The 27490-nt window shown below is 38.3% G+C and overlaps 2 protein-coding genes across 3 annotated transcripts; one reads left to right on the plus strand and one right to left on the minus strand.

Annotated features, from left to right (window-relative positions):
• Positions 1–2766: 2766 nt before the first annotated feature.
• LOC131440056 (RB1-inducible coiled-coil protein 1) lies at positions 2767–9320 on the plus strand. Of its 2 annotated transcripts, XM_058611147.1 has the most exons (9): positions 2767–3334; positions 3403–3950; positions 4007–4191; positions 4254–4491; positions 4556–4721; positions 4776–4919; positions 4992–5091; positions 7920–8063; positions 8258–9320. In XM_058611147.1, exons 1-9 carry the CDS (start codon positions 3307–3309, stop codon positions 9162–9164), a joined length of 2460 nt encoding a protein of 819 aa, XP_058467130.1. In that variant the 5' UTR covers positions 2767–3306; the 3' UTR covers positions 9165–9320. The 2 variants fall into 2 exon arrangements, with proteins under 2 accessions (XP_058467130.1, XP_058467131.1); XM_058611148.1 differs by lacking the exon at positions 7920–8063 and having other exon boundaries at positions 2768–3334.
• An 11301-nt stretch (positions 9321–20621) lies between these two features.
• LOC131440057 (aldo-keto reductase family 1 member B1-like) lies at positions 20622–22671 on the minus strand (the record flags this gene model as incomplete). Its single annotated transcript, XM_058611149.1, has 4 exons — positions 20622–20830; positions 21207–21415; positions 21481–21964; positions 22529–22671. Coding segments are annotated over 4 exons (882 nt in total), but the record flags the coding sequence as incomplete, so codon positions are not given.
• Positions 22672–27490: the final 4819 nt, after the last annotated feature.

Here is a 27490-nt window from a genome sequence, read left to right on the forward strand (position 1 = left end):
CCAGTACACCTGTGACAGTCACCAACAACAGTGAAGCATCCTCTTCAACGAAACCATCCAACGTATCCCCTATAGAACAAAGTACACCAGCTGCAGTTAACAACTTACCATTCAACCAACCAGCAACTGCAAACATTGTACAACAAGGCGCATCTACAGCAACTAGCAACGAAATCAACAACAATACCACCGATGCGGCAATAAATGACGAGACGAACCGCGAACAAACTGCCCCTCAATCCTCGCAGGAGGAAAATGGAAGCTCCTCTCTCCCTAGAAGAAGGGTGACAATGAGATCCAATACAAAAAAAAATAATCTAAAAACTCAGCTAAATCGGCCACGTAAAGCTTGTACGCAAATAGGCCTGAATAAAATATCTTTTAAATAAAAAAAACCATTCATACGAGTCTGAGCTTGTAGAAATCGGTTTAGCTCTCCCCGAGAAAAATGAGCGGGGAGAAAAAAGTTCGTTTTGATGGATTTGACGTTTCGGAACAGGAAGTAATAACGAGTTCATCTTCAAACTTGATCAATGACCTTTCAAACAAGCTTAAGCTTGTTGAAATTGGTTCAGCCTTTCCGCAGTCTTTGCTGTCGATTTGCACTTTTTTGTTTTAACTATCGTATTCGAAATAAATCCGAAATTTTCAACACGACCTTTTTCAAAATAAACTTTGTTTTTGAATTTGTAATTGTAAATAGGAGGAAATCTTAAAATGCCGAATTCCGAACAATCAATGAGAAAGAGAAAAAATTTATTTCAAGCAAGGAAAAAATGTGGTTCAATGATTTTCCACTGGAGGGCTTGGACAGTTTCGGACTACTAGATCGGGAAAACGGAGAAAAATCGTATTAATATGTTGATCTAACAAGGTAAAACACTTTACAGCCAAACATTTAAGTCAAACCGGATCCCCTCAAAAATCAATGGGGGCAAAGTAGTTTAATTTTTCTCTTGCCGGCGGTGCCACCCTTTCTATCGATAATAGAATATCGCAAATAATGCCGTAATAATTTTTTGATACTTTGGCTGAATTTTATGACTAAAATAACTATTCTTCAGAATTTCTTTCACAAAAACGTTGAAGAGAACACTCTTTTCTTTTTCTTTCTGAAGCGTCAACAAATTTCTTCTTGAATTTGACGGAAATTCGAATAATATATAAAATAGGCAATTATTTTTCTTTCAAGAAATTTTGTGACTGGAAATCGGTTGCAGGGGATGGGTATAGCGTGATGGGTAAGTCGATGCCTTTCAACGCTGCCCATCCGGGTTCGACTCCCAACCCCGCACATAGGACCAGAGAGTTTTTATGGCCCGAAGAGGCGAATGACCTTAAGGTTAAAACCTCTATAATCAAAAACCAAAAAAATATCGGTTGCATAATTGAACAAAAATTCATTCGATTACATACAATTTAGTAACCTTACTTACCTTACCTTACCTAACAGCTATAGGCCTGAGGTGTCCTTTGCTGTATCAAGCATACGTCTCCACATAACTCGCTCCATGGCTGCTAGTCGCCAGCCACTCAAGGCACGGATGCTTCTGAGATCACCCTCCACTTGATCGATCCACCATTCAGTAACCTTAACTGGAATTATGATTTATAATTTGTTATAATAGGGAATTTCGTATTAACATAATTTCATCATGGCCAGCAAAACAGACCAGCTCCGACACTCGGACCGTCAACGAGCAAATAAAAAAGCCGATGGACCCTGGTGTGCGAGCCAGCCATAACGAACCCACCAAAAATACCAAGAAAGAAAACCTGCGGGCCATCCGCAAGGGGGCTGGACCCCCTTGGGATGACTCCCGCGGCCACAACGGAATAGGAAAATAAAACAAACATAAAAAACACAAAACTCTTTAAGCCAAAACGGTTAAAATTTATAACTTCTACCCGGTGAACGACCAAAATGGTTAAAGCCGGGGTAAAATAAACGATATAAAAAAAAGTTTCAACATGTTTTTATTAGAACTAATACTAAAGTACAATTGATACTGCTGGTTGGATTCAATGGAAACGAAGCTCAAAAATCGTGCTGGTGGTCTTGAAATATTCAAATGATTATCACATTTCTACATTTTGCAATATCAAGTCACTGGAATAATGTTCCGAACTGAATGGATTACCTAAATTATTTATTTTTTATTAGCACATGATTTAAACACATTTTTTTAAACGAAAAAAATGTAGCTTACTACTAATCATATCCATCTTTGAAGTCTCGTTCAAAAGTCTACAGAGACGCTGACAACCATCGATATGTCAAATTGAAAACACTGATTGCTGTAAAGGTTACTAATCAGTCAAATTGTCTTAAAAATGTCTTTGGTTAACCGAATGAGAAGAATAATAACTCGAGGGTCAAAAACGCTAACTATTTACGATTTTTCACTTCCTATTCCAAAACGTCAAGCCAAACACATACTATCTGATAATTGCGTTGTAAGGATAAGATGTAGCTTATACGAAAGTAGCATCAAATTAAAAACAAAACGCAAATAGATGTGCAGGTAAAAAGTGGAAGAGCAGCATCACCGCAGTCGTCAATAGGAAGAAATCATTTTCACTTTCATTACAGTTCTCATTTCAGTGCCAAATTTGTAAAACACTTTGCATGTTCGAAATACGAGGAACAATCTATTTTGACAGCTTGCGCTTTCGGACGATGTTCGAATAAAAACAGAAGTGGACACCCACATGTTCGTAGTAGGCTAAGGCGACACGCTACCCAGTAAATTCGAACATCGGACGCATCGTGCAAGAAAGCTTTTTAATGCGTTTCGAGCTTGCATAGTGTATCGGTAGAACAAAAGAGTGAAGATATACCAAAGCAGAGAGCGGATGTCTGATTACTCAGGTGATGAGATATATCGGGGTTGGATTTCCAACCTCGAACATAGGGTCAGAGTTTTTCTGGCCCTAAGAGGCGAATGACCTAAAGGTTAAAGCTTCTATGATCGAAACAAAAGAATGTTTAACACTCTTTCACACCCTATCGGGAAGATGTCGGCTCGAAAATGCCTTGTTTGATATTCCTTCGCTCTGTTTCTCTAGCGATGCATAATGTAAACATAAAGCTTTTTTTTATGTCGACGCGGTTGATGCAAATGGTGCAGAATTGTCCGATGACGGGCCGATTGAAGCGCTACGATCGGCCCTATATCGTGCTCAATCGGTCCGATAATCGGACCGATGATCGGACTTATGCGGGTCTACAAATTTCACTGGGTATAGTCACTCATTTTCGGTGACGTTTGAAAATTTCACTCGCGATTCGGGCTTCTGAACAAAATGGGAAATCAAGTCTCTGCTGAGCCTGGTTAGCCTGCGGCTGGCGGTGGTGTTTAATTAATTCGACTGTAATGGAGGTACTTTTTCTCTCGCCAGGTCTCAAAGCGGAGCTGGAAGCGGCGTGCAAAGAATGCGATGGCATCCACATGCGTCTGCGGACGCAGAACGCCCAAATGGACGCACTAAGACTGAAATATTCCGAGCGAGAGGATGAGCTAAATCTTAAGTACCAGAACTTAGAAGTAGAGCTGTTAGAGGTAAACGAAAAACTGAAGGAGGTACGCCAGTTGGCCCATGAGCTGAACAGTCAGCTGCTTGATGCCAAATCAGAGGCGCAAAAACTGCAGGAAGAACGTGATAAGCTGCTTGAGGAACGGGCCGAGGAACAGAAAATCATTACGGAGGCCCTGGAAATTGCTTTGAAGGAAAGAACACAGGTAGAGGTGAAATGGAAGAATGATTTCGAGCGGTTACGTACCGTGCATTCCGACCGGGAGGAACATCTGATGGAGGATTGTGAGTGGAAGATTCGGTCGATGCAGAAACATTGCAAGGAAAAGTTGGAGGCCGCCGAGCGAGAGCGCGTGTTAGCACTGGACAAAGCAGTTCGTTCGGAACAGGACGCGAAAAAACATTTAGAAGAGGTAGCGGAGTTTGGTTCCTAAGAATTAGCAAGTACTATAGTTTAATATTATTATAGGTTAAACATCTGCGATCGTATGAGACAGAGGTTTCACAGCTGCGAGGACTAACCTTCGACCAAAAGGAAGCCATCACAGCCATGAGTCGACAGGTTGACAAATTGAAGGCAGAGCTTGAGATCGCGAACAGTAAATTAGAAGCCGAACTTGTGAAAGTTCAACAAATCAAAAGTCGCTGTGAATAGTAAGTAATGAAATTTGTTTGATTGTTTCTTACATAACAGTATTTATTTTAACCATCAACAGTCAACTGTGTGAAAAAGAACGGGAGGCTCTAAATCGAATTGAGATTGCCCGCGGTGAGATTGCCATGCAGTGGGAAGATCGGCTACTTCAGGAAATGAGTCGGTTGAAGTTCGAGCTAGAGCAAATGCACATGGAGGAACGATTATCCGCGATCGCGAAACTCAAAAAGGAAGCCCTGGAAGAGACAGAAGCGCTTACCCACAAATTCACTACACGCGAGAAACAACTGAAGGATGAGGTAAGTAGTATCACGTGATTCGCTGATTTTTTACTTTTGAGCGAACGATAAAAATTTGTTGCAGATCGATTCGCTTAAGGCGAAACTGAAAAAGCAGAAACAAGCGATGGACGATGCACAAACGGAAGCGGATTCAAAACTTATGCAGTCGCGAATGTTTGTAGAACGAGCGGAACGCGAACATGAGGCAATTCTTGACAAAGAAGTGTCTAAAAGGGATCAAATTATTGGTCTGTCGTGATGGTCAAACGAACGAACCAATTTTCAAACTTTCTTATTTACAGAAAGTCTGAAAGAACAGTACGAGAAGGAAAAACAGGTCATGGAACAGCATTTTAGCTTAAGGATACAACAGGTACAGGAGGAATTCGCTCGTGAACTATCGGACACTACGGAGCTGCTGAAGTTGACCCACAAAAAGGAACTGGGTAAGTGAAATTATCAATTGACGGTTTTGAAGATTTGAAGGTTTAAAGGATTGACATTCAACAATATTTTAGAACAACAATGGAAACAATTGGTACATGAGAAGGAAGAAGCGCTGCAGTTGATGGAATCCCGACAACGAACCCGCATGGAGGAAGCTGAAAATAAAATCAGGTATGTTTTGAAAGTATGTTTGTAATGCTTTTTGATATATTTCATACGTAGTTTTTCCTTGTTTATCAACTACTAAGCATTTTCGGAGGACAGTTCCAAAGCCAGAGCCTAACGTTTCTAATTGTCACTCCTTCTATAACTAATCTCTGTAGAGTGCATTTATTCCAAAAACATTCACTCATTTTTCACTCGTTTTGTATGTATGCAATTTCACAATCTATCAGAAGAATAGAAGCAGAAAAATTGTCAAATAGTAAACTGTTGTGCTTGATTTGGTTTGATAGCGAAAGACAAAAAAATCCAACGAAATGGACGGGGAGCGTGTCCTGACCTCGACAGATCTTAGCTCTATCATAGAATCTAATGAGTTGACTGTCGCTGTTGTATCTTGTCATTGTGCTCTAACCACCAACATTGACGATGCGTCTGCGTAGCGGACCATTTCATTTTTACGTTAATCGCATTTTTTTCTTTTTCTTTTTCTTTTCATCGCTACTCATAATCTCATTTGCGCCTTCCGCTGCTGTCACATTTGGTTGAATGTCAACTTTAAACATCACGTTTTATTACTTTTTGTCGTGAATGATATTTGTTTACTTCTATTTAATGACCGAACATGAACCAAATCAAATCAAACCCAACAACAAAGCATCATACAAAATAGTGAAAATACGCCACTCGCTTCACCTTCACCGTCTACGACAAGTCGCGACATCAACAACAACAACTACTACTACACTAACGCTGGCAGCAACTTTTGCAACACGACCCCGACCCCAAACCCGCGAGAACCGTTGGCAAATTTGGCCCATCTCCTGGTAGATTTTGTGAAAGGAGCGTATCCTCTTTTTCCGGCACTTGTGATCTTCCACCAGACACATTCCGGTTCGCTAGCTGTACTTATGTTCCTATTGACTCTAGCTTTAATTGTCTATGTTCAGTTGCGCCGGATAAATCGAGATTAGTCATGTAATTGCACAGGATCTTATTCAGTAGCCTCAATTGAACAGTTCCAATTGATCATGAGACGAAGACTACGAATGAAATTACGATATATTTCTGATGAAAACACAAAACGGCTTCATCAAGACTCCCATTTAGGGACGATGTTGCAAGCTAACTAGATTTTCTTAACAGTTGTGAATTTGAATTTTATGTTCCATTGTATGAGAATCATTGTTCTACAAAAATGATTGATTAGCAATTTTTGACGTATTGTAAATTCCTATCATTTCAACGAAGCATTTTAATCGAAACATTTATCTAGTTTAACCCTTGCATAGTGAAAAATAACAATGATTATTGTTTCGAAAGTGCCTCGACAACGGTGCTTAACACGTTTTTTCCTGTTGTCGTCTACAAAGAATACCTGACAGATTTCAAATACGATCCGAACGAGTGTTCCAGGGCAGGAATGTAACAAATGATTATTACATTTGAAATTTTAGCGTTTTGACTCTTGTGTAGAATCAGTTATGAGATGTAGATGAGTTTTAAAAATAATCCTTTGAATTAGACTACTTTTTCGATTGCAATTGCAGCTACTGCCGAACCAGATATTAGCGCCAGAAAATCACGGTAGTATTGCGTGGAATTTGTAATATTGTTTTATACATTTTCAGTAAACAACACATTTTTTAGACCATTTTTAATTCGAGAAGTTACATGTCATACTTATTTTAAACTTAACATATATTACTGCATGTAAAACTTTCCATAAAGTTCGAAAAGTTGAACAGTCAGTATTGGAAATATTTCCAAAACTGAGAATTCGTTGAACATCATACAAATGTAGTGTGCTAAGCCGGACTTTATACACGGTTAGGTCAGCTCTGAGAAAACTGGCTAAGTTCTGCTTTGGAGATTTTGACCACTATTTCCGGTACGGCCGAACTTGATCCGTATGGCCAGCAGCTCACATTACCTATCATTGAAATTGTAGTTCTGGAACCGGAAGTCGGATCCGGATAAAATACAATAGCAACCTATGCGACCAAAAAACTTTTTATTTGAGTCTAAGTTTGTATATTTTGTTATCTCTGTGAAAGTCAAGTGAGTTCCGTTTTGCAGTATTTGATCACTTTTTACGGTACTTCCGGAATCTGGAACTGGCTCAAAATTCAGGTTTCCATAGTGATTGCATGTCTTTTCTATATTGGAAAGGCAAAACGAAACGATGAAAACGATTGCTGAGATCAATACTGGAAAACAATGACAACTTCGGTAGAACTTTCGTAAAGAGCAAGTCTCAGATCAAAGTCTACTCTGTTCAAGTTCATTCAGTAGTTGTTGCTAGTTGGACTTTCGATTAAGAGAAGGCCCGACATGGACAGGGTAACTCGATTGCACAAAAATACACAATGTCGGTCGATTTTTCAAATTTTACAAGAAAACAAATTTTAATTGAAAAACAATAAAGCGCCACAACTCTAAAGATATTTGAAAGCGCTGGTTCCGATAAATGTATATTTATCATTCGCAATAACAATTACCAATACATATCCACATACAAGGATGTTTTCTTAGAACTCACCATAAAACAGTCTTACTCTCTATCACAACCGGCAACTGCCAATAGAAACCAACCGGACTTTTTACAACAAATTTCGAAATACACATTTAGTTTTGTTGATAACCTGATAAAATATGACATTGTTTAAACTGGATTGCATTAAACCGTACCGTATGATGTTTCAAATTGAACTACTGAAATTTATTGTTCCGAAATATGTACCATCCCCGTTTTTGTTTTTCTCACCATCACATCGTCCATCGTCGCAATCTGAATCTTCCATCGAACGCCTTATCTCACCCTGACATGAATCCAGAGAGCTAACGGTCGGCCATCAACGGCAGCTCAAGGACCTTCAGGAAGAGCACCAGTACGAGGTTAGCAGGTTGGAAACGCGTGACATGAAAAACGCACAAGAAATCACGACCCTACACAAAAAATGTCGATGTCTAACGAATCTGTGAGTATGACTTCTACTGTTAGTTTAAGCGAAATGGCCATTCTTCATTTTCCATTCGACATTGTAACTAACACCGGTAAAATCATTTGTAAATATAAAAAACAAATAGTGATCATCCGTGTTTTTAAATGTCTATTCATTTCAATGATACTGCGAGGGCCAGCTGAATAACGTTTTCTCTCAATTCTTCGTAGTTTCGAGGAAATGCGAATGCGATACGAACGTCGTGAGCCTCGCCGGGAAGATCTGCAACAAATTGAGGAGCTGAAAAGTGTGATTGAGTCACAGGATCACGATTTGCGATTACTGACGGAGCGACTTCGAGAGATGCAGCTGCAGGAGGAGAAAATGCTGCTCCAGCAACAGCTGATGAATCCTCCACAGCCTCCACGAAGAGCTAAGAATCGAGGGAAACAGAATCAAATCAATGACCTGCCGGTATCCGAAGAACAACAGCAATATCCACAGGAACAGCAACCGGTAGCAAGCTCAGTTGCCATTGTTTGTGACGGTATCTATGAAGAGAATGAAGCTGATTTAATGAAAGAAGAAGAAGAAGAAAATCAAGAAAAAGACGAACAAAATCAAATACTTGTAGTCGATATACCAGAATCGGCCATTCAAACCGAAACAACTTTAATTCAATCAACCGAACCTTTGATTATCGATAATTTACCACAAGAATTAGTTCCACTCTCGGAAAATGGAACAGCTCCTGAACTCTTAACTGGCTCAAGTTCGACTCTATTGGAAATTCAAATAATAGAAAGTGAACAACTACCCGAGTCGCGAACGGAAAAAATGGTTCCCATACCCACACCGATGATCGTCATTACCGCAGATCCTTCAACAGACGCTGACGAAGATGTGTCGGTTTGTACCGTTGTCGAGCTTCCGTCGCAACCAACAGATGATCTACCTCCTGCAGTAACTGGACGCCTAGATGTAGTGGAATCGCAGCAGGACGTACAACAAATAATGCCAGAGACGAATGTACCGGATGTCATAGCGGAAGCTGCCTCTTCTATTGTTGATGAGGTTTTGACTGAAGCCGTTGATGTCATTGTGTGTAATCCTGGTCCAAGGTCCTCATCGACGTAATGGCAAGTAGGCATAGGCTTGCTAGATGATTGTTTGGAAGTACATGTGCTCACTGCTTCATTTTATGATCTATATTCGCTAGTAATAGTACTGTTGGTATTTTTATTTAGTATTTGAAATAAACATCTACTTCAGTTGGTTTATTGAAGAAAAATTGCTCACTTTGAATTCAATTATCAGGAATTAATGTTGATCTCTGCCAATTACCAAAATAACAGGTTATTATGCTATCTATATATTTATCTATATCTCTATATAACGAACGGATGGACGGATTTACATGATTCTTTTTTTTTTGTTTGATCAGTTTTTATCCACACCGGGTTCGTAGATTTAAAAAATTAGGAAAATTTGCCGGAAAAGTGGGAAAAATCCATAAAGTTATCTTGTATGGAGAATGGAATTTTCCGTTGAAAAAGTCACCAATGCTTGCTAGATCTACGATTGATGTTTGGCGCGCAACGAGTTGCATGAGTGTTTGGTTGTCGAAGAAAAGAATACTAGATCGTAGAGAAAATCGTTTGGCGCGCAACGAATAGTTTTGTGTAGAGATTTCACATGCATACTTGATTCATGTTATTTGTCATTTCGAGTCACGTGCTCAATTGGGTATCAACATTATTGCTTGCTAATGTCGTTTTCGCTAGAGAAAACTGAAACTGACCCAGAGTAGTTTCATCAAACACTTTTTAACGAAATTGCACTTAGCAACGAGGATCTGAACAAACCTGATATAAAAACCAGGTTCGAAACTGATTCGATTTTTAGTTCAACAATGTTGAAACTAGGTTCGAAACTAGCTTCAAACAAACGGTTTGACAGCAGTTAGGGAGGAAACTGGGTTAAATTTAGAATTAAACGAAAACGAAATAAATTACTGACGGAATGTATACTGTTCTAGTAATAGGCAGGATAAAAAGTTCTGATATCGTTCACCAGTTGATGGATTGTGTGTAATGGAGTCAGATGAATAATATTGGTCATTGTGAGTGTAAGTTTAACAAATCTGAAAATTATTGAAATAATCAATGAAAAGATTGTGATGTAGAAGCGCTAAGGTTAAACAAAGAGATTTTCCTTGAATTTTGCTAATTAGATCAATGTTCAAGAGGATTACCATCATGGATTAGGACTGACATTATTCTGTGAAGAATGTTCAAATTTGTATGATCAATATCAAATTAAAATTTAAGCGTCGTCTCACCAAGCAACAAAAAGTTCTACAGTACCTGAAAAATACCCACTTTAATAGAGCTATAGAGGACGCGTGGCACTTTTTGGCAACTTGAACGCATTTCTGAGAAAACTTCGTCGCTACTTAAAAGATTTACAAGGAACTGTTCCAAGTTAGTTCTGTTGTGTTGAGTGAACATTCAAGTATGAGTGATTCCCTAAAAACGGACTGTTCAGAATACTTTGTATGCTTCTTAAGCCAAATATTTTTTTACGAAATTTTGGTTACTTTGGCTAAATACAAATTGTAAATATATCCTACTCTACCAAATGAAGAACTCTAGAAAAGAAACTCTTTAACATATTGTTAAGTTTATCAATACAAAACTCTGGTTAGTGGCTTTTTCATCGATTACCGAAAGCAAGAATCACATCTGGAAGAGAAAGCGTGGCATCTTATATTTATTATGTCGAAGCCATTAGAGAGAGATTCTTTATTGACTCAAAGGATGAGATGACAATCTGTGCTTTTGCTCAATTTTTTCTTAACAGAAATATTTAACATTTTCACATTAATTTTTGGTGATATTGCTTTTTTGAGCTAAAGCGATCTATCACCAATAGCTAAGGTATTCGTAGGGTCGTACCAAGCGAGATTTACTGGAGCCCGCGCCACTACGGATCACATATTCGCGATAAGACAAGTACTCCATAAGTGTCGTGAATACAACGTACCCACGCATCACCTATTCATTGACTTCAAAGCGGCATACGCCACAATCGATCGAGATCAGCTATGGCAGATAATGCACGAATACGGTTTCCCGGACAAACTGACGCGATTGGTCAAAGCAACGATGGATAGAGTGATGTGCTACGTCCGAGGATCTGGGACGCTCTCGAGTCCCTTCGAATCTCGGAGAGGGCTACGTCAAGGTGATGGACTTTCTTAAATCTTGTTCAATATTGCCCTGGAAGGTGTGATTCGAAGAGCGAGGATCGACACGAGTGGCACGATCTTCCGAAAGTCCGTACAACTTTTTGGCTTCGCTGACGATATTGATATTGTGACACGTAACCTTGAGAAGATGACGGAAACCTACATCGGACTGAAAGCTGAAGCTAGGCATATCGGACTGGCCATAAATGCGTCGAAAACAAAATACATGAGAGGAAGAGGCTCTAGAGAAGACGGCGACGATATCGAGGTGGTTGACGAGTTCGTGTATTTGGGCTCACTGGTGACCGCCAATAATGACACCAGCAGAGAAATTCATAGACGTATTTTGGCAGGGAATTGTGCGTACTTTGGGCTCAGAAAAACCCTCCGATCGAGAAAAGTACGTCACCGCACGAAATTGACCATCTACAAAATGCTCATTAGACCGGTTGTTCTCTATGGCCACGAGACCTGGACTATGTTGGCAGAGGACCAACGCGCCCTCAGTGTTTCCGAAAGAAAGGTTCAGAGGACAATCTATGGCGGAGTGCAGATGGAAGACGGAACGTGGAGACGGCGTATGAATCACGAATTGCAACAGCTACTAGGAGAACCACCTATCGTACGGACAGCTAAAATCGGACGTCTACGATGGCCTGGGCATGTCTTAAGGATGTCGCCCGACAGCCCAGTGAAAATGGTTCTTGAATCTAATCCGTCTGGTACAAGAAGAAGAGGAGCGCAGCGAGCAAGGTGGATGGATCAAGTGGAGGGTGATCTCAGAAGCATCCGTGCCTTGAGTGGCTAGCGACGAGCAGCCATGGACCGAGTTTTGTGGAGACGTATGCTTGATACAGCAAAGGACACCCCAGGCCTATAGCTGTTAGGTAAGGTAAGTAAGGTCAAGTTGATTACAAAATTGAGTATAGTGACGCATTATTGGATTAATTGGACTATTTTTTGCATAATTTATTCTATTGTGTCTCCCGAAAAATAATTTCGGTGTTCCTAATTGACGGACAGGTACATAAAAATTTATGTGCGATAGTAGTGAAAATGATTTTACGCTTTGGAAAATAATATCGTTAATAAAATAAAACATTGAACGATTACGAGGTTCATCAAGTGTTTGTATATTGATAAGCATACAGCGTGCTTCATATGATGGCAGAGGAAATGCTGTCCAGTTTAATTTACGAAGTGCTTATAAAAGAAATTGATTCAATAGCGTTCTTCGTGAATCATATTTTATGGATTCTATACAAGGCTGCAATATTCCAAAATAGGTCTGACATATGTATTATATAATATTTTTATTTGTATATGGGTCCTGGAAGTCATTATTAAAGCGTTTAATAAAGCTCAGCATACTATTTGCTTAATTGATAATGGTATTGTAGTGTTCCACAAAAGTGAGCTTGGAGTCTGTAACGTGAGTAGTGAATTACCGCTATATATTACTACACATTCAATTACTGTAACACACATACATGTATCATATTTTAGAGAATAAAGCCAGTTGATTAATGATGCCCAAAGGAGACACACTCATTCTCTTACATGGTGTCAGAAGTGCTATCAAATCGTCGTCTAGTATAACTTATTGATTGCAGACGGACAGCACAGAAACGATGCATAGTCCAAGTGCAGAATTGAAAGTTATGTCGGCCCAGGCTGCACCGATTAAGCCTCCGAAACCTTTGATTATAGAAGAAAACATGGCTGCCAAATGGAAACAGTGGTGGCGACAGTTTCACTGGTACCCGATAGCAACGGAACTTCTCAACAAGCCCACACAAATACAAGCTGCAACTTTCCTCAGTTGTATTGGTGAAGATTGCCTTCGCGTGTTTGAAACATTCGGTCTCTCTGAAGAGCAAGAGAGTGACATGAAAGTGCTGAAGGAGAAATTTGACGCATACTTTATACCGAGGTCTTGTTTTACTTATGAGAGATATGTATTCGGAAAAATAGTACAACATACCGATGAGCCGTTCGATACGTTTCTAACTCGTGTGCGTGAGCAAGCGAAAAAGTGTGCATACAGTGTAATACCATGTTCACATTAGCGCTTATATCACTTGATATACCGAGATGATACGCATATCACGTGGTAGTGTTCACATATGATCGAAATGATATCGTTTGACAATCAAGTTGTCATATTGAATGTTCCCATTAGGAGTAAGATCAATAATATTGCTTTTCTCTCCTACAATTCAATTAATAATTGAAGTCTTGCATTCAATGGTCTCCGAACGCCAGTATTCGTTGAAAAATTAGAAATTATAATGATTGTTTATTGTCACTCTCAAAGTGACGTTGATAAATGAGTGCGTTCAATGCCATTATCCGTGTTGCTAGTTGCGATTTTTGACAACTCGATATGATATCGTACATGATATCCCGTATATCATGCCAAAATGGTGGTACGCGTTGACATCAAATTGTATGGGATATCAAGTGATATCGCACATGATATCATCGGATATCAAGTATATCCGTATATCACTTGATATCAGCGCTAATGTGAACTTACTATAATGCATGATTCGATGATAAAGGATCGAATAATTTCGGGAATAGTTCATGCAAAATTAATTCCACAGTTACTTAATGACGACATAGGTCTCCAAAAAACGGTGGATATTTGCAGAAGTTACGAACAATCTGTGAAACAAACTCAAGTGATGCTGGAAAAGTCTCTCGAAGTTGATGTGGTGGCGAAACGAAATAGTAAAATACGAGATGACCCAAAAGACGAAAAGTTTTCGTGCAATCGCTGCGGACGAGAGCATAAACGGAAAGCATGCCCTGCATTTAACAGAACATGCCTGAAATGCAACCGGAAAGGGCACTTTGCAGATAGGTGTTTCAGCACAAATAGTGCCGGAAATAGTCGACAGGTTAAAGCAGTCGAGTGTGAAGACGACGAGCTTTCCGTTGAAGATCTGTTTATTGGAACGGTGAATGATGATGATGCAGATTTCAATGACGTGTGGTATGAACCTGTGCTGATGAAAAATAGACGAGTGTTTTTGAAATTGGACAGTGGTGCTGCATGTAACGTGCTTCCGTACAATATTTTTTGTACTCTAAATGAAAAGTTAAGGCCATCAAATACAAAGAGACTAGTATCGTACAGCAATCACAAAATTGACGTCAAAGGTGAAAGTGTCATATCGTTTATTGTTCGGGGCAGAGAAGAAAGTGCAGTGTTCAAAATAGTCGATGGTGACGTCATGCCGATCATGAGTCGAAAAACCAGTGTTCGTTTAAAGCTGATTTCTCGAGTGGATGAAGTGAGTTTCGAAGAGTCATTATTCACCGGCCTCGGTTGTGTTAAGGATTTCGTTTATGACATAGATCTAGTTGAGAATCCAGTATTCAGAAGTGATCCTCCAAGGCGAATCCCTCACTCGCTTAGAAAAGATGTAAAAGCTGAACTGGACTCCATGCAAAATTTAGGCGTCATCGAACCCATCAGCGAGCCGACACCAGTGATCAATGCCCTGGTACTCGTACGACAAAAAGGTAAGCTTCGCCTTTGCATTGATCCCTCACAAGTCAACAAAAATCTACTCCGTCGCACCCACCCTCTCTCGACGATAGAAGAAATTTCGGCTCGTGTATGTGGCTCTCAGAGATTTACAATATTGGATATGAAGAAAGGCTTTTGGCAAATAACCGTTTCAGAACGCACATCTAAATATCTGGCTTTCGGAACTCCTTGGGGAAGGTACACGTGTAAAAGACTTCCCTTTGGATTAGCTTCAGCCCCGGAAGTGTTTCAAAAGTTAATAAACACTTAGCTAGATGGAATAAAAGGAGTAGAAAGCTCTATGGATGACGTTTTAATACATGCGAAAACAGAAAAAGAACTCAACAATATCACAACGGTAGTTCTCGATAAAATTAGAGCGGCTGGCCTAAAACTTAACAAAGACAAGTGTATATTCAACCAAGATATGGTTAAGTTTCTCGGTCACTTGGTTTCAAGAGAAGGCTTGAGAGCTGATCCAGAAAAACTGGAAACAATCCAACGGCTAAAACGTCCTAAAACTAAGCTCGAGCTTCAACGTGTGCTCGGTACCGTCACTTACCTGGGAAAGTTCATAAAAAACTTGTCGTCTATCACTGAGCCCTTAAGACGGTTACTCGTAAAGGACAACGAATGGATTTGGGATAACGAGCAAGAACAGGCATTTGAAGAAATAAAGAAGTTAATGCAGTCACCTCCAGTTCTTGCCTTCTACGATGTGAACGCTGAAGTCACACTATCGGTTGATGCAAGTTCCAAAGCATTCGGGGCGGTCTTGCTTCAAGGAGGAAGGCCGGTAGCCTATGCTTCTAAGTCACTAACTAAGTCGCAAGCAAATTATCCCCAAATTGAAAAAGAGGCTTCTGCTATTCGATATGCATGCAACAAATTTCATGAATATATATACGGGAAAAAATTGACGATCGAAACCGACCACAAACCGTTGGAGTCGATTTATAAAAAAACGTTGGACAGAGCTCCTCCTCGACTAAAACGAATTCTTTTGGATATAACATATAAAAAAGGATCAGAAATACCATTACCTAATATACTGAGCAGAGACGTTGAAAACACACAAAGTAATGAGGATTCTGATGAGCTCGAAGTACATATTGTTCTACAGATGTCTAAAGCTTCGAAATTAGAGCTAGAAACCGAAACCGCAAACGACACAGATATGCAACAACTGATATCAGTCATCATGGCAGGATGGCCCACAGAGAAAGAATTGCTTCCAGCAAACCTAAAAAAGTACTGGCCTTTTCGGGATGAACTAGCTGTGTACGAAGGTCTCGTATTTAAATCTCATCAAGTTCTCGTTCCATGCGAACTAAGAAGTAAAATGTTACAAAAAATTCATATCGGGCACACTGGAATACAAGGTTGCATACGGCGTGCCAGACAAATGCTGTTTTGGCTAGGAATAAGTTCAGATATAACACGAATGGTGGAAAAGTGTTCTATTTGCGAAATGTATCAGCGAGCAAATCAAACGCATACAATCATAAACAATGAAGTTCCATCGTTGCCGTTTGAATTGGTGGGTTCAGACATTTTCTACTTTGAAGGAGATGAGTACTTGATGATAGCAGATAGTTACTCGGGATACTTTGACTTTGCCATATTGAAAGAATCAACGACTAAAGAAGTAGTGAAACAATTAAAACATTGGTTCTCAGTGCACGGAATTCCAAGGGTATTGTACACGGACAACGGACCACAATTTGCTTCGAGTGATTTCAAAAAATTTAGCCAAGCATGGTCATTTGATCACACTACTTCTAGCCCGCACTTTCCAAGACGTAATGGGCTTTCAGAAAAATTTGTTCAAACATCGAAAAACTTATTGAAAAGATGTTCGCAGGATGGCTCCGATATCCAGATGGCATTATTGTTGTGCAGAAACACCCCTAGAGACGAACGATTGAAATCAGCTAATCAAAGATTGATGGGACGCATTTTAAGAACCACTTTGCCAAGTAGTGAAGAGTAGTGAATTACCCCTATATATTACTACACATTCATTTACTGTAACACACATACATGTATCATATCTTAGAGAATAAAGCCAGTTGATTAATGATGCCCAAAGGAGACACACTCATTCTCTTACAGAGTCTAACACTACGCCTAAATCTCGCACAATTTAACATTTTTGTGCAGGTTGGTTTCCTAGATGTATGTCTATAGATAAGGTTTCATTTTTCCTACTGAATGTTAATGAACTGCATTTTTTTACATCGAGCCTGAGTAGACTTTTCCTGCACCAAACGTGGAATAGATTTATTTCGTTCTGGAATATTGCGGCGTCGTTAATGATTCTGATTTCCATGAAGAGTCATATGTCGTCAGCATATATAAGAACTTTTAGATGTAATCATAGAAAACCTGTTTTAATCCACCTAGTGGTGTAATGATGCCTTTCTCATGTATAATATTGTGGTATTCTATTTAAAAATTTGTTCTTCTATTTTTGCAAGAAACCAAAAGATTGTTTGTGCATTAACTAGTATAACATTATATATACTTCCAGCACCGGAACCCGAGAACCGGTATAATCGAATTCGGCTCGTACGGTCACCAACTAACATAACGTTCAAACTTCACTATTTTTATACGATTTGGCATCGTACTCCAAACGACGGTTTAAATTTTTGTTGAACCCAAAAATATGCAGTAATTTTTGGAAGGCCCATAAGACCTTTCATTTAGTCCTAAGATTGGGAATAACGGTTTAGAGTCCAGTTTACAACATTTTTTACGGTTTTTGTTCCGCCGGTTTAAGTGACGGTGTACAATATTGAACACACTTTACCCTAAAACTCCGGAACCGGAATTCACATCCGGATGAAATTCAGGAATTCCATATGGGACCACGAGACCTTTCATTTGAATCTAAGTTTGTGAAAATCGGTCAAACCATCGCTGAGAAAAGTGAGTGAGATCCATTTTGGTATATATGACCACAATTTCCGGTACTTCCGGAACCGGATACCGGGAACCAGGAGAGCCGGAATCGGTTTGTTTAGTTGCCTACTGATAATGACTATCGATTTGTGTAGTTATGAGACCAGTTTAGAAATTTTTTTACGTTTTTTGTTTCGCCGGTTTAAGTGACGGTGTACAATATTGAACACACTTTACCCTATAACTCCGGAACCGGAAGTCGGATCCGGATGAAATTCAGGAATTCCGTATGGGACCACGAGACCTTTCATTTGAATCTAAGTTTGTCAAAATCGGTTCAGCCATCTCCGAGAAAACCTAGTGAGATTATTTGACACATACACACACACACACACACACACACACACACACACACACACACAGACATTGCTCAGCTCGATGAACTGAGTCGAATGGTATATGACACACCAATTTTCACTAGTCGGTTTTTCAAGTGATTGCATAACCTTTCTATATGAGAAAGGCAAAAAGTTAAATAAAAAAAATCAGGGTTTTAATTTTTTTTGATAATTTTTATTTCAAAGCTGTTATTAAAACCTACAGATTGATGGCTATCCCATCCGTGCCTTTTGAAAAATGAAGAAGTTACAGATAAAACAATTTACAAATACATTCGCAATTTCAAGTTCTCGTTGAAAGATAATCGTTTAAACAGTAGAACTAACGTAACTACGAAAAAAACGAAGTACCTACTGTTTACAACCAACGTACGTACCGGCGAATTGCTTACCTAAATTCTACCTGTTTGCATCGTAGAACAGATATCAGTTTATAACAAATCTCTTTCGAAACAATTAACAGAAACCATAATTGGAAAATTAAAAGCTCAAAAGTGCAAGGTTAAATTGAATACCACGTTAAGCATTTGTGATCGCTGTCGTAGACGGGCTTATAAGGAAAGTCATACGTCGGAAACAGAAGGGCAGTCAACAACGGAACCACAACCATCCACATCGCAATACGATTCAGAGGAAGTACCTTCAGCAGCTTCAATCAACTCAGCATCTTCTGAAGCATCAATCGCGGCGGAGTATTCAAGAGCACACAACATTGAACTCTTTAACAAGGGCATCGCAGGAATCAACGTGTCTCCGATATCAACGAAGAAAACCCGGAATGTTAATTATCCTCGAGAAAAATATTTGGATATTTCAAGAGGTATAAAAAAGCAAATATTCGGGTTCCCGGCGGAAGAAGAAGATCCAGAACTACTCGAAACGAAAGCAGCAGAGTTGGATGAAGTGATTACTAAAATGATAGAGCAGTTTGCTAAGCCTGATTGCACTAGGAATGAAAAAGTGCGTTTGTTGTCAGTCTTGCCAAACTCGTGGTCAAAGGAGAAAATAGCCACCCAATTCAAGGCGAACAAATACATTGTGTCGGAGGCAAGAGAATCAACGGACGAAAAAAAAGCCAAGAAACAAACGGGACGCAGCAGGAACGAAACGATAGAAAACGAGGTGCTTCAATATTTCAACAGCGATGACGTCAGCAGAGTAATGCCGGGATCAAGAGATTGCGTCACAGTCAAAATGAATGGTAAGTGTGAACGCAAACAAAAACGATTGCTTTGTTCATCATTGGAAGAAATTTATTGGGTTATAAGAAAGAATTTCAAGATCGAAATTAGAAAAACTTGTGACTCATGATTTTTTTTAAATCAGCAATCTGATTGGGATTGCCATCATTATGTAGGTTTTAATAACAGCTTTAAAATAAAAATCATCAAAAAAAATTTAAACTCTGATTTTTTTTATTTAACCTTTTCGGGTTATTTTGAGAAACATTTTTTTCAGTGTATATTTTTTTAGAGTGCCCAATCGATTCCCTACAACTTCTCCCTGAACGCCATTTTTGTACAATTAACGGTTTCCGAGTTACAACGATTTGAAAAAGGCAATTTTTGTGGAATGCAAAAAAACATACGCCCCGTTTTTCGAAGTATGTACAATTTCTTGCTGAAATACGACTCTTTTTTTCTGCTGGTATCATTATCAGTGGCACCAGTGAGCCCAAATACACGAACACGCCTATCGTAGTGTTTCTTCTAGAGCCCCTTCCTCTCATGTATTTTGTTCTCGGCGCATTTTTAGACAGTCCGACACACCTGGTTTCGGTCTTCACTCCGATGTATGCTTCCATCACCATCTCAAAGTCACGTGTTACAATATCAACGTCACCAGCGAAGCTAAAAAGCTACATAGAATTTCGAAAGATCGTATCATTCAAATCGATCCCAGCTCCTCGAAACACACCTTCTATAGCAATATTAAACCCAAGACAAGACTACGTACCACATCATTCTATCCATCGTTGCTTTGGCCAAATGTATTATTTATGGGAATCAAATTTTAATTGTTAAGAATTGAGTTGGGTGTTCAGTCACAAGCGGTGACTTTTAAGCCCTTTTATATACATGATTTGGTGATACCATTAAGATATCATTTGCTTCCGCAATTCCGTGATTTTTTTGTAAGAAAAATTGTAAACCAACTTGTAATGTGTTATGAGTGAGGGAAAGGAACTTATAAAACAACTAACTAATATACAGAGCGATACAATTCAATTGAAGATTGCATCTCGTGGTGACATTTTGCTTTGCTTTGTTAACGACCGAGATAACTAAATATCTGCTATAATAGACTTACCTAGAAAAGATTATTCTTACTGAGAAAATGCCGAAAAAATATTGTTGGTGCTAATACTTTGCTGATACACCGTATTCGTTTATTGCCGGAAAGTAGTGCATTAAATGGAATTAGTAGCACAAGAGAAATATTTATCTTGATAGAACGAGATGAGCAGGAGATTGTGATTAGAGCGTAAAGGAAAGCAGTTGCATTTGAACTTTTATTCTAAGCATCGAAACTGAACATTTTTACTATAATTTCCAATGCAAGTAAAGTGAAGGTGCGTTCCTAAAATGTGTGTGTGTTGTTTCCTCTCATTTATAGTTTTCTTCATTAATCAACAAGATCTCATAGATCCATCCGATACAGCTAAAACTCGTCCTTTTCAAAAGGATGGTAAGGATGGCCTGCAGCACTGAAAACATTAAACGGAAAATAATTAGAACCAATAGTCGTTGATGCCGCGTTTTATTAAGGCTACTAGAAAGCAGATAGCACAAGAAATTATTGCGAGCATAAACAAGTTAAAGTGTTGAAACATTAAACGATGGTAAACAAGAAACGAAATAACAGGATCAGAATGTGAAATATCAACAACAACAAAAGCAAACAGTAATATTCACATGTTCACAAGGCAGCAGTTTTTCTTTCCACCAAAAACATCACACTTTTTTCCTTAAAATTCATCATTGAACGGATAGTGCGAACTGGTATCAGCGCTGTGACAACATTTCATTAGTTTAGAAGTGATTTAATCAAAATGAAGATCAGTTAAGAACAGTAGATCTTACCTGCTAATAGGCACCAGGCGTCCGTTGCAGTCGAAAGATGTTATAAGATTTAGGTCATCTTGGGTTAGCTCAAAGTTGAACACATCAAAGTTCGACTGAATGCGAGCTTTGGTGACCGACTTCGGAATGACGACATGACCTCGCTGAATTTGGTAACGAATCAAAATCTGGGCCGGTGTTTTGTTGTATTTCTTAGCTATGGCTACAATCTGTGCAGTAAGAAACAAAAAAAACTAGCTACATCAAGGTAATGTTTGAAGATCAAAATTTATACTTTTGGATCTTCCATCAGTAGCGGATCTCCAGCTTTTGCCCAAGGACGATTGGGCGATCCCAGTGGGCTGTACGCCGTGATGACAATATCCCGACTAACGCAAAATGCCGACAATTTAGACTGGGCCAAATAGGGATGACACTCCACTTGATTCGTTACTGGTTTTATCTTAGCAATGGCCAGAATGCGCTCAACCTGTTTCGAGTTGAAGTTCGAAATTCCAATACTTTTTGTCAGGCCCAATTCCACCAATTTTTCCATAGCCTTCCACGTATCCACGTAATCAACATCGGAGTAGGCGGTTTTTCCATTGGCATCACTTGGAAACAGCTCTCCACCTTCTTTGTATCCCATCGGCCAGTGAATCAAATACAGATCGATATAATCCAGGTTGAGATTTTTCAGAGTCGTCCGGCAGGCACCTTCCACCAGTTCCGGCCGGTGAAAGGTGTTCCACAGCTTACTCGTGATGAACAAATCCTCACTATATAACGGAAACGATAATGGTTTTGACTTAGAAAATAATTAGCAAGTTTTTGGCGTTCTCATATAGAAAGGTTTTGCAATCACTGTGAAATCCGATTTTTAACCGAGGCCCGGTGGCCCGAATGTCACATACCGTTCGACTCAGCTCAACGAACTGAGCAAATGTCTCTCTGTAACAAAAATGTGCACTCAATTTTCTCGGAGATGGCTGGACCGATTTTCACAAACTCAGATTCAAATGAAAGGTCTTATGGTCCCATAGGGTGCTATTGAATTTTACCAGGATCGGACTTCCGGTTCGGGAGTAACGGGGTAAAATGTGCAAAAAAATTAAGAAAAAGTGCACTCGATTTTCTCAGAGACCACTCAATCGATATTCTTCAACTAAGATTTAAATCGAAGGCCTTGTTGGTTGCTATTGAATTTCATCTAGATACTACTTCCGGTTCAAGAGTTATGGGGTATAATGTGCAAAGTGAACTAAAACGTGCAATTGATTTTCTCAGAGCATCCAATTTTTATAAACTTGGATTCAAACAGTTTTTTTTTACTGATCACATACCGCTTGACAACTCCTTCCTTTATCTTGGCATTAACACCCTCGCCTACTTCGTGCTCGTTTTGATACACGTGGGCACCATCAATATGTCGATAGCCAACGTCAATGGCATCCTTTACGGCCTGAGCTACTTCTCCCGGTGGTGACTAAAAATAATAAAATAAAAACGATTCTTATCAGTTCAACACGAGATAGTTCGAAACGGGTGAAAGTTAATGTAGATTACTAACACTAAACACATCATAAATTTATACAACTCTGACTGTCTCTGACTTAACGAATGGTGATGCTATTTCGATGTACTGTTTTGGATTATCAAATTCGGTAAGTTCCGGAGCTGAACTCAAATCAGAAAATTGAATGGCAATCGCATTTGTTTCAATTGTTAATCAACCATCAAGAGATAATTTAGTGTGCATTATTCTAGATTACGTTCCATTTTGATTCGTTACATTTCCAGGCCGACCACTCCCAATAACTCATCACAGCGGAGCCCATGTTCGAATCCGATTAGAATACAATTATAACCTGTAGACGGCTATGCCACAACCCCATTTAATGTTAACTCTCATTTGTTAAAGCAGTCAGAATCTCTATAAAGTATGATCAACACCGACCGTACAATGTTCGAACTTCAACGGAGCTCTGTTCAATCGTTATGTCTTCATCACATCCTGGGTAGTTTGATTAGCAGAACGATTTCTCCGGATATGAAAAACGATCGAGTTTTGCCTTCTGAATTGAGTTTCTGCTGTTTTTGAGTAAACAAATGCTGTTTGGTGCAGAAACGTATTGATTTTTGAGATAATTCGGATGACTTTCACCTGAGCTATCATAAATTTACGTGCTGAATTTTCCGGTAGTTTTTGTTGAGCTTGGATTGCACGCTTATTAAACTGACAGATAATCTAAACAGACTTAATCACAGTTACTAGAAGTGAATTTATTGCTAGTTCTCTACAGATCAAATTGTATGAGCTACACAAAAAGAACTACACTAAAGTACTCAGTATGTTCATCTTCTTAATTTTTATTAATTAAAGGGTGTACCGTTTAAAATTAAATCTATAAATACAAAAATACGACAAATGCTTCAGCCTAACATGTAGCACGCCAGCGAAATGTTGCTCCAGACAGCAACTATCATATGAAGTGGGAAAAAACGGTTCGATGCTCTGGTAAATGTACTTTCAATGGAAGAAAATATCCAAAACAGTTACTTGAAATCGGTTCGCTGTTGTCGAATTGTTGAATTTCGTCAATGTGAAATAATATTGAGAGCATTTTCCTCGAATGCGAAGCTTTTTATGCTGAATGTTCATGAAAGTAGTTGCCTCTTGTTCGGTTCGACTGTCTCACTAATAAAAATTGTTGTGATAATTATGCTCGCTCATGCATGGCAGAGGCTAGATGACAAACTATCCGACTGCAGAATTGGGCATGAATCCAAATAAATTGAAGCTGTCGTTAGCTGCGTAAAAGCACTTTTTTTTTAAATATTCGCGTCGTTATACGTATTCACTGAATAAGGTGGAACCAACGAGAGCAAAATTGTAACCAAAAGAATCTTTACTAATTGGTTATTCAATCGGAATAATATACTAATCTTATACTCAAATGGAAGAATATACTAAACACTTCTTCAAGATCGATTTATTGATCCTAAAAATGATCGAGTTTATGAATTTCTTTGAAGTGTAACTAATTATATAGTTGTACTAGCTGTATTACCCGGCGTTGCTCGGAAATGTTTCGTGAAGGGAAGGCCGAAAAAACTCTCGAAGTTGTCCTGCTTAGTGAAATACTCTTGTAGTGAAACATAATTTAGACGGCAACTCGATTGAACAATACTCCGTTCATGTTCAGATTGCGAATGATCAGTGTCTCATCTCAGATCTCACAATAATCATAATTTCCATGGTATTCTCGACAAATTGGGTCAGTTTTATATTTGAACCCTTTTCTTAGAAACATTTAAAACACCTTTCTATAAATACCTTTTTAGTAGCCTCCGAGTTTCATATATATATATATATATATATATATATATATATATATATATATATATATATATATATATATATATATATATATATATATATATATATATATATATATATATATATATATATATATATATATATATATATATATATATAAATACATATATATATATATATATATATATATATATATATATATATATATATATATATATATATATATATACATATATATATATATATATATATATATATATATATATATATATATATATATATATATATATATATATATATATATATATGTGTGTGCTTGTAACGTACTTCCGTACTTCCTCATCACAATCGATCTACAATACCTTTGGCTTCCATGGATACAATCACTTGCTCACTTGCCCTCCTCTTTATAAAAAAAATTATGACATCATGAATTGTTCAAAATTTTCCATCTGATAATAATTATTCTATAACGAAAGGTTGTTTAACATCATAACTACATTCGTACTGTAGAATAAAATTTTGATATAATTTATTTTGCCAAGGCTTTAACCATTTTGGCCGTTCAACAGGAAGGAAAACTGATGGAATAACGATTCAGTTAAAACAAATGTTGTTGTAAACTTATTTCCATTACCTTGAGTCGACAGTTTTTTCAATTTACATAATAAAATGCACATTGGTTGTATGATTTCGTCAATTCAGATCAATGTTGATAATACTTATTCCCCTTCCCTTGTGAATATTTTTGTGAACCTCACTTAGTTGCTAGAAATATACTGTACTCGTGAAGAAGTACCAATTTGTCATAAACCCGATCAATTTTCTCTTACACTTTCCATGTTCTGTGCACTTACTCCACTCTCTCACCCTCAAAATAACCTTATAATCTATTTTGATTTAACTTCCTTTTTGTCAGTGAACTTTGAATTCCCCGGCAAAATGGAACCAGATCTTTTGAAATTATTTAAAGAAAAATACGACCTTGAAATTCTTGCCACTCTTCTGTTTTATAAAAAATGGGAGATTAAAATTTATTTTCAAAAACCCCTCCTTCTAGTCTAAATGTTGATTCTCTTCAAATTTCGTTATTGACCCTCTTCCCCCATGTTAAGGACACTTCCTACACACTTTCCCCCTGAAAATGTCCTAGTGATCATTTCTGAAGAGCTTCTTTGTGCCAAATTTGATAGCAATCCGTTCAGTAGTTCCGGAGTTGCGCCGTTACAAACTTTACATCTCCTTTTTAGAGGGACGTACTACATCCACCCCACACGAATACTCTAAGTTGCACAAAAAGTATCTATGGTCTTCAAAAAGTATCGATTCTCGTGAAATTGAATAAATTTTTTCATGATCCCTATTAAGGATAGTTGCTACGCTCTCTCCCCCATAAAAATATCCTTACAACTATCTCTGAAGAGCAAAAAGCAGCTATGCCAAGTGTAATAGCAATCCGTTCAGTAGTTTCGGAGCTATGCCGTTACATCCCCCTTTTTAAATGCACTTGCTACATCCACTCCCTATATCTATCATATCTAAGGTATGGAAAATGTTTGCATGATCTTCAAAAATAATCGATTCTTGTCAAATTTTATGATTGTTTTCATGGCTCCTCCTGTTAATGATACTTGCTACGCTTCCTTCCCAATAAAAATACCTTTATGACTATTTCTGAAGAGCAAGAAATAACTGTAGCAAATTTTATATCAATTCGTGCAATAGTTCCAGAGTTATGCCGTTACAAACATTACACTCTTTTTTTAGAGGCACTTACTACACCCTATCCCCTCAGAATATCCTTATAATCTTATCTAAGTTGTGCAAAAAGTATCTTCAGGAAGTACCGATTCTCGTCAAATTAGATAATATTTTTAATGACACTTCCCACACTCCCTCCCCCATGGAAATATTCTTATAACCATCTCTGAAGAGCAAGAAGTACTTGTACCAGGTTTGATAGCAATCCTTTAAGTAGTTTTTAAGTTATGCAATTACAAACATTACACACCCCTTTTTAAAGGCATTTGCTACATCTATCACCCATTAAATTATATCTACGGTATGCAAAATATCTCTAAGATCTTAAACAAATATCGGTTTTCATCAAGTTATGATTTTTTTCATGACCCCTCCTTGGTTATGACACTTGCTACACTCTCTCCCCCCATAAAGATACGCTTATGACCATCTCTGAAGAGCAAGAAGTACATGTGCAAAGTTTGATAGCAATCCGGAGTTATGCCATTACAAACATTACACCCCCCTTTTCAAAGGCACTTGCTACATCCACCCCCCATATAATCATATCTAATATATGCAAAATGTTTCTATGGTCTTAAAAAAGTATCGATTCTCGTCAAATTAGACAAATTTTTTCATGACCTCCCCCTGTTAAGAACACTTACTACGCTCCCTCCCCATTAAACTATCCTTATGACCATCTCAGAAGAGCAAAAAGTATCTGTGCCAAGTTTGGTGGCAATCCGTTCAGTAGTTTCGGAATTATGCCGTTTTAAACATTACACCCCCCCTATTTAAAGGCACTTGCTACATCCACCCCCCATATAGTCATATCTAAGGTATGCAAAATGGTTTTACGGTCTTCAAAACGTATCGATTCTTGTCAAGTTATATGAATTTTTCCATGACCCCCCCTTGTTTATGACACTTGCTACGCTCCCTCCCATATAAATATACCCCCTAAACCATCTCTGAAGCACAAGAAGTACCTGTGCCAAGTTTGGTGGCAATCCGTTCAGTAGTTCCGAAGTTATCGCGTTACAAACATACAAACTTACATCCATTTTTATATATATAGATAGATTATCGATTGCCTAACAATCATCAACCGATACTACCTTATGCGTATAACTTTGAAACATATTCCGGGACGAACAATTCTAAAAAAAAATACCGTAAAATATATTCACCTAGCCTTCTGAAATCTAGAAAATTCTGCACC

This window comes from Malaya genurostris, unplaced genomic scaffold, assembly GCF_030247185.1.
Source record: "Malaya genurostris strain Urasoe2022 unplaced genomic scaffold, Malgen_1.1 HiC_scaffold_59, whole genome shotgun sequence".
Taxonomy (NCBI): domain Eukaryota; kingdom Metazoa; phylum Arthropoda; class Insecta; order Diptera; family Culicidae; genus Malaya; species Malaya genurostris.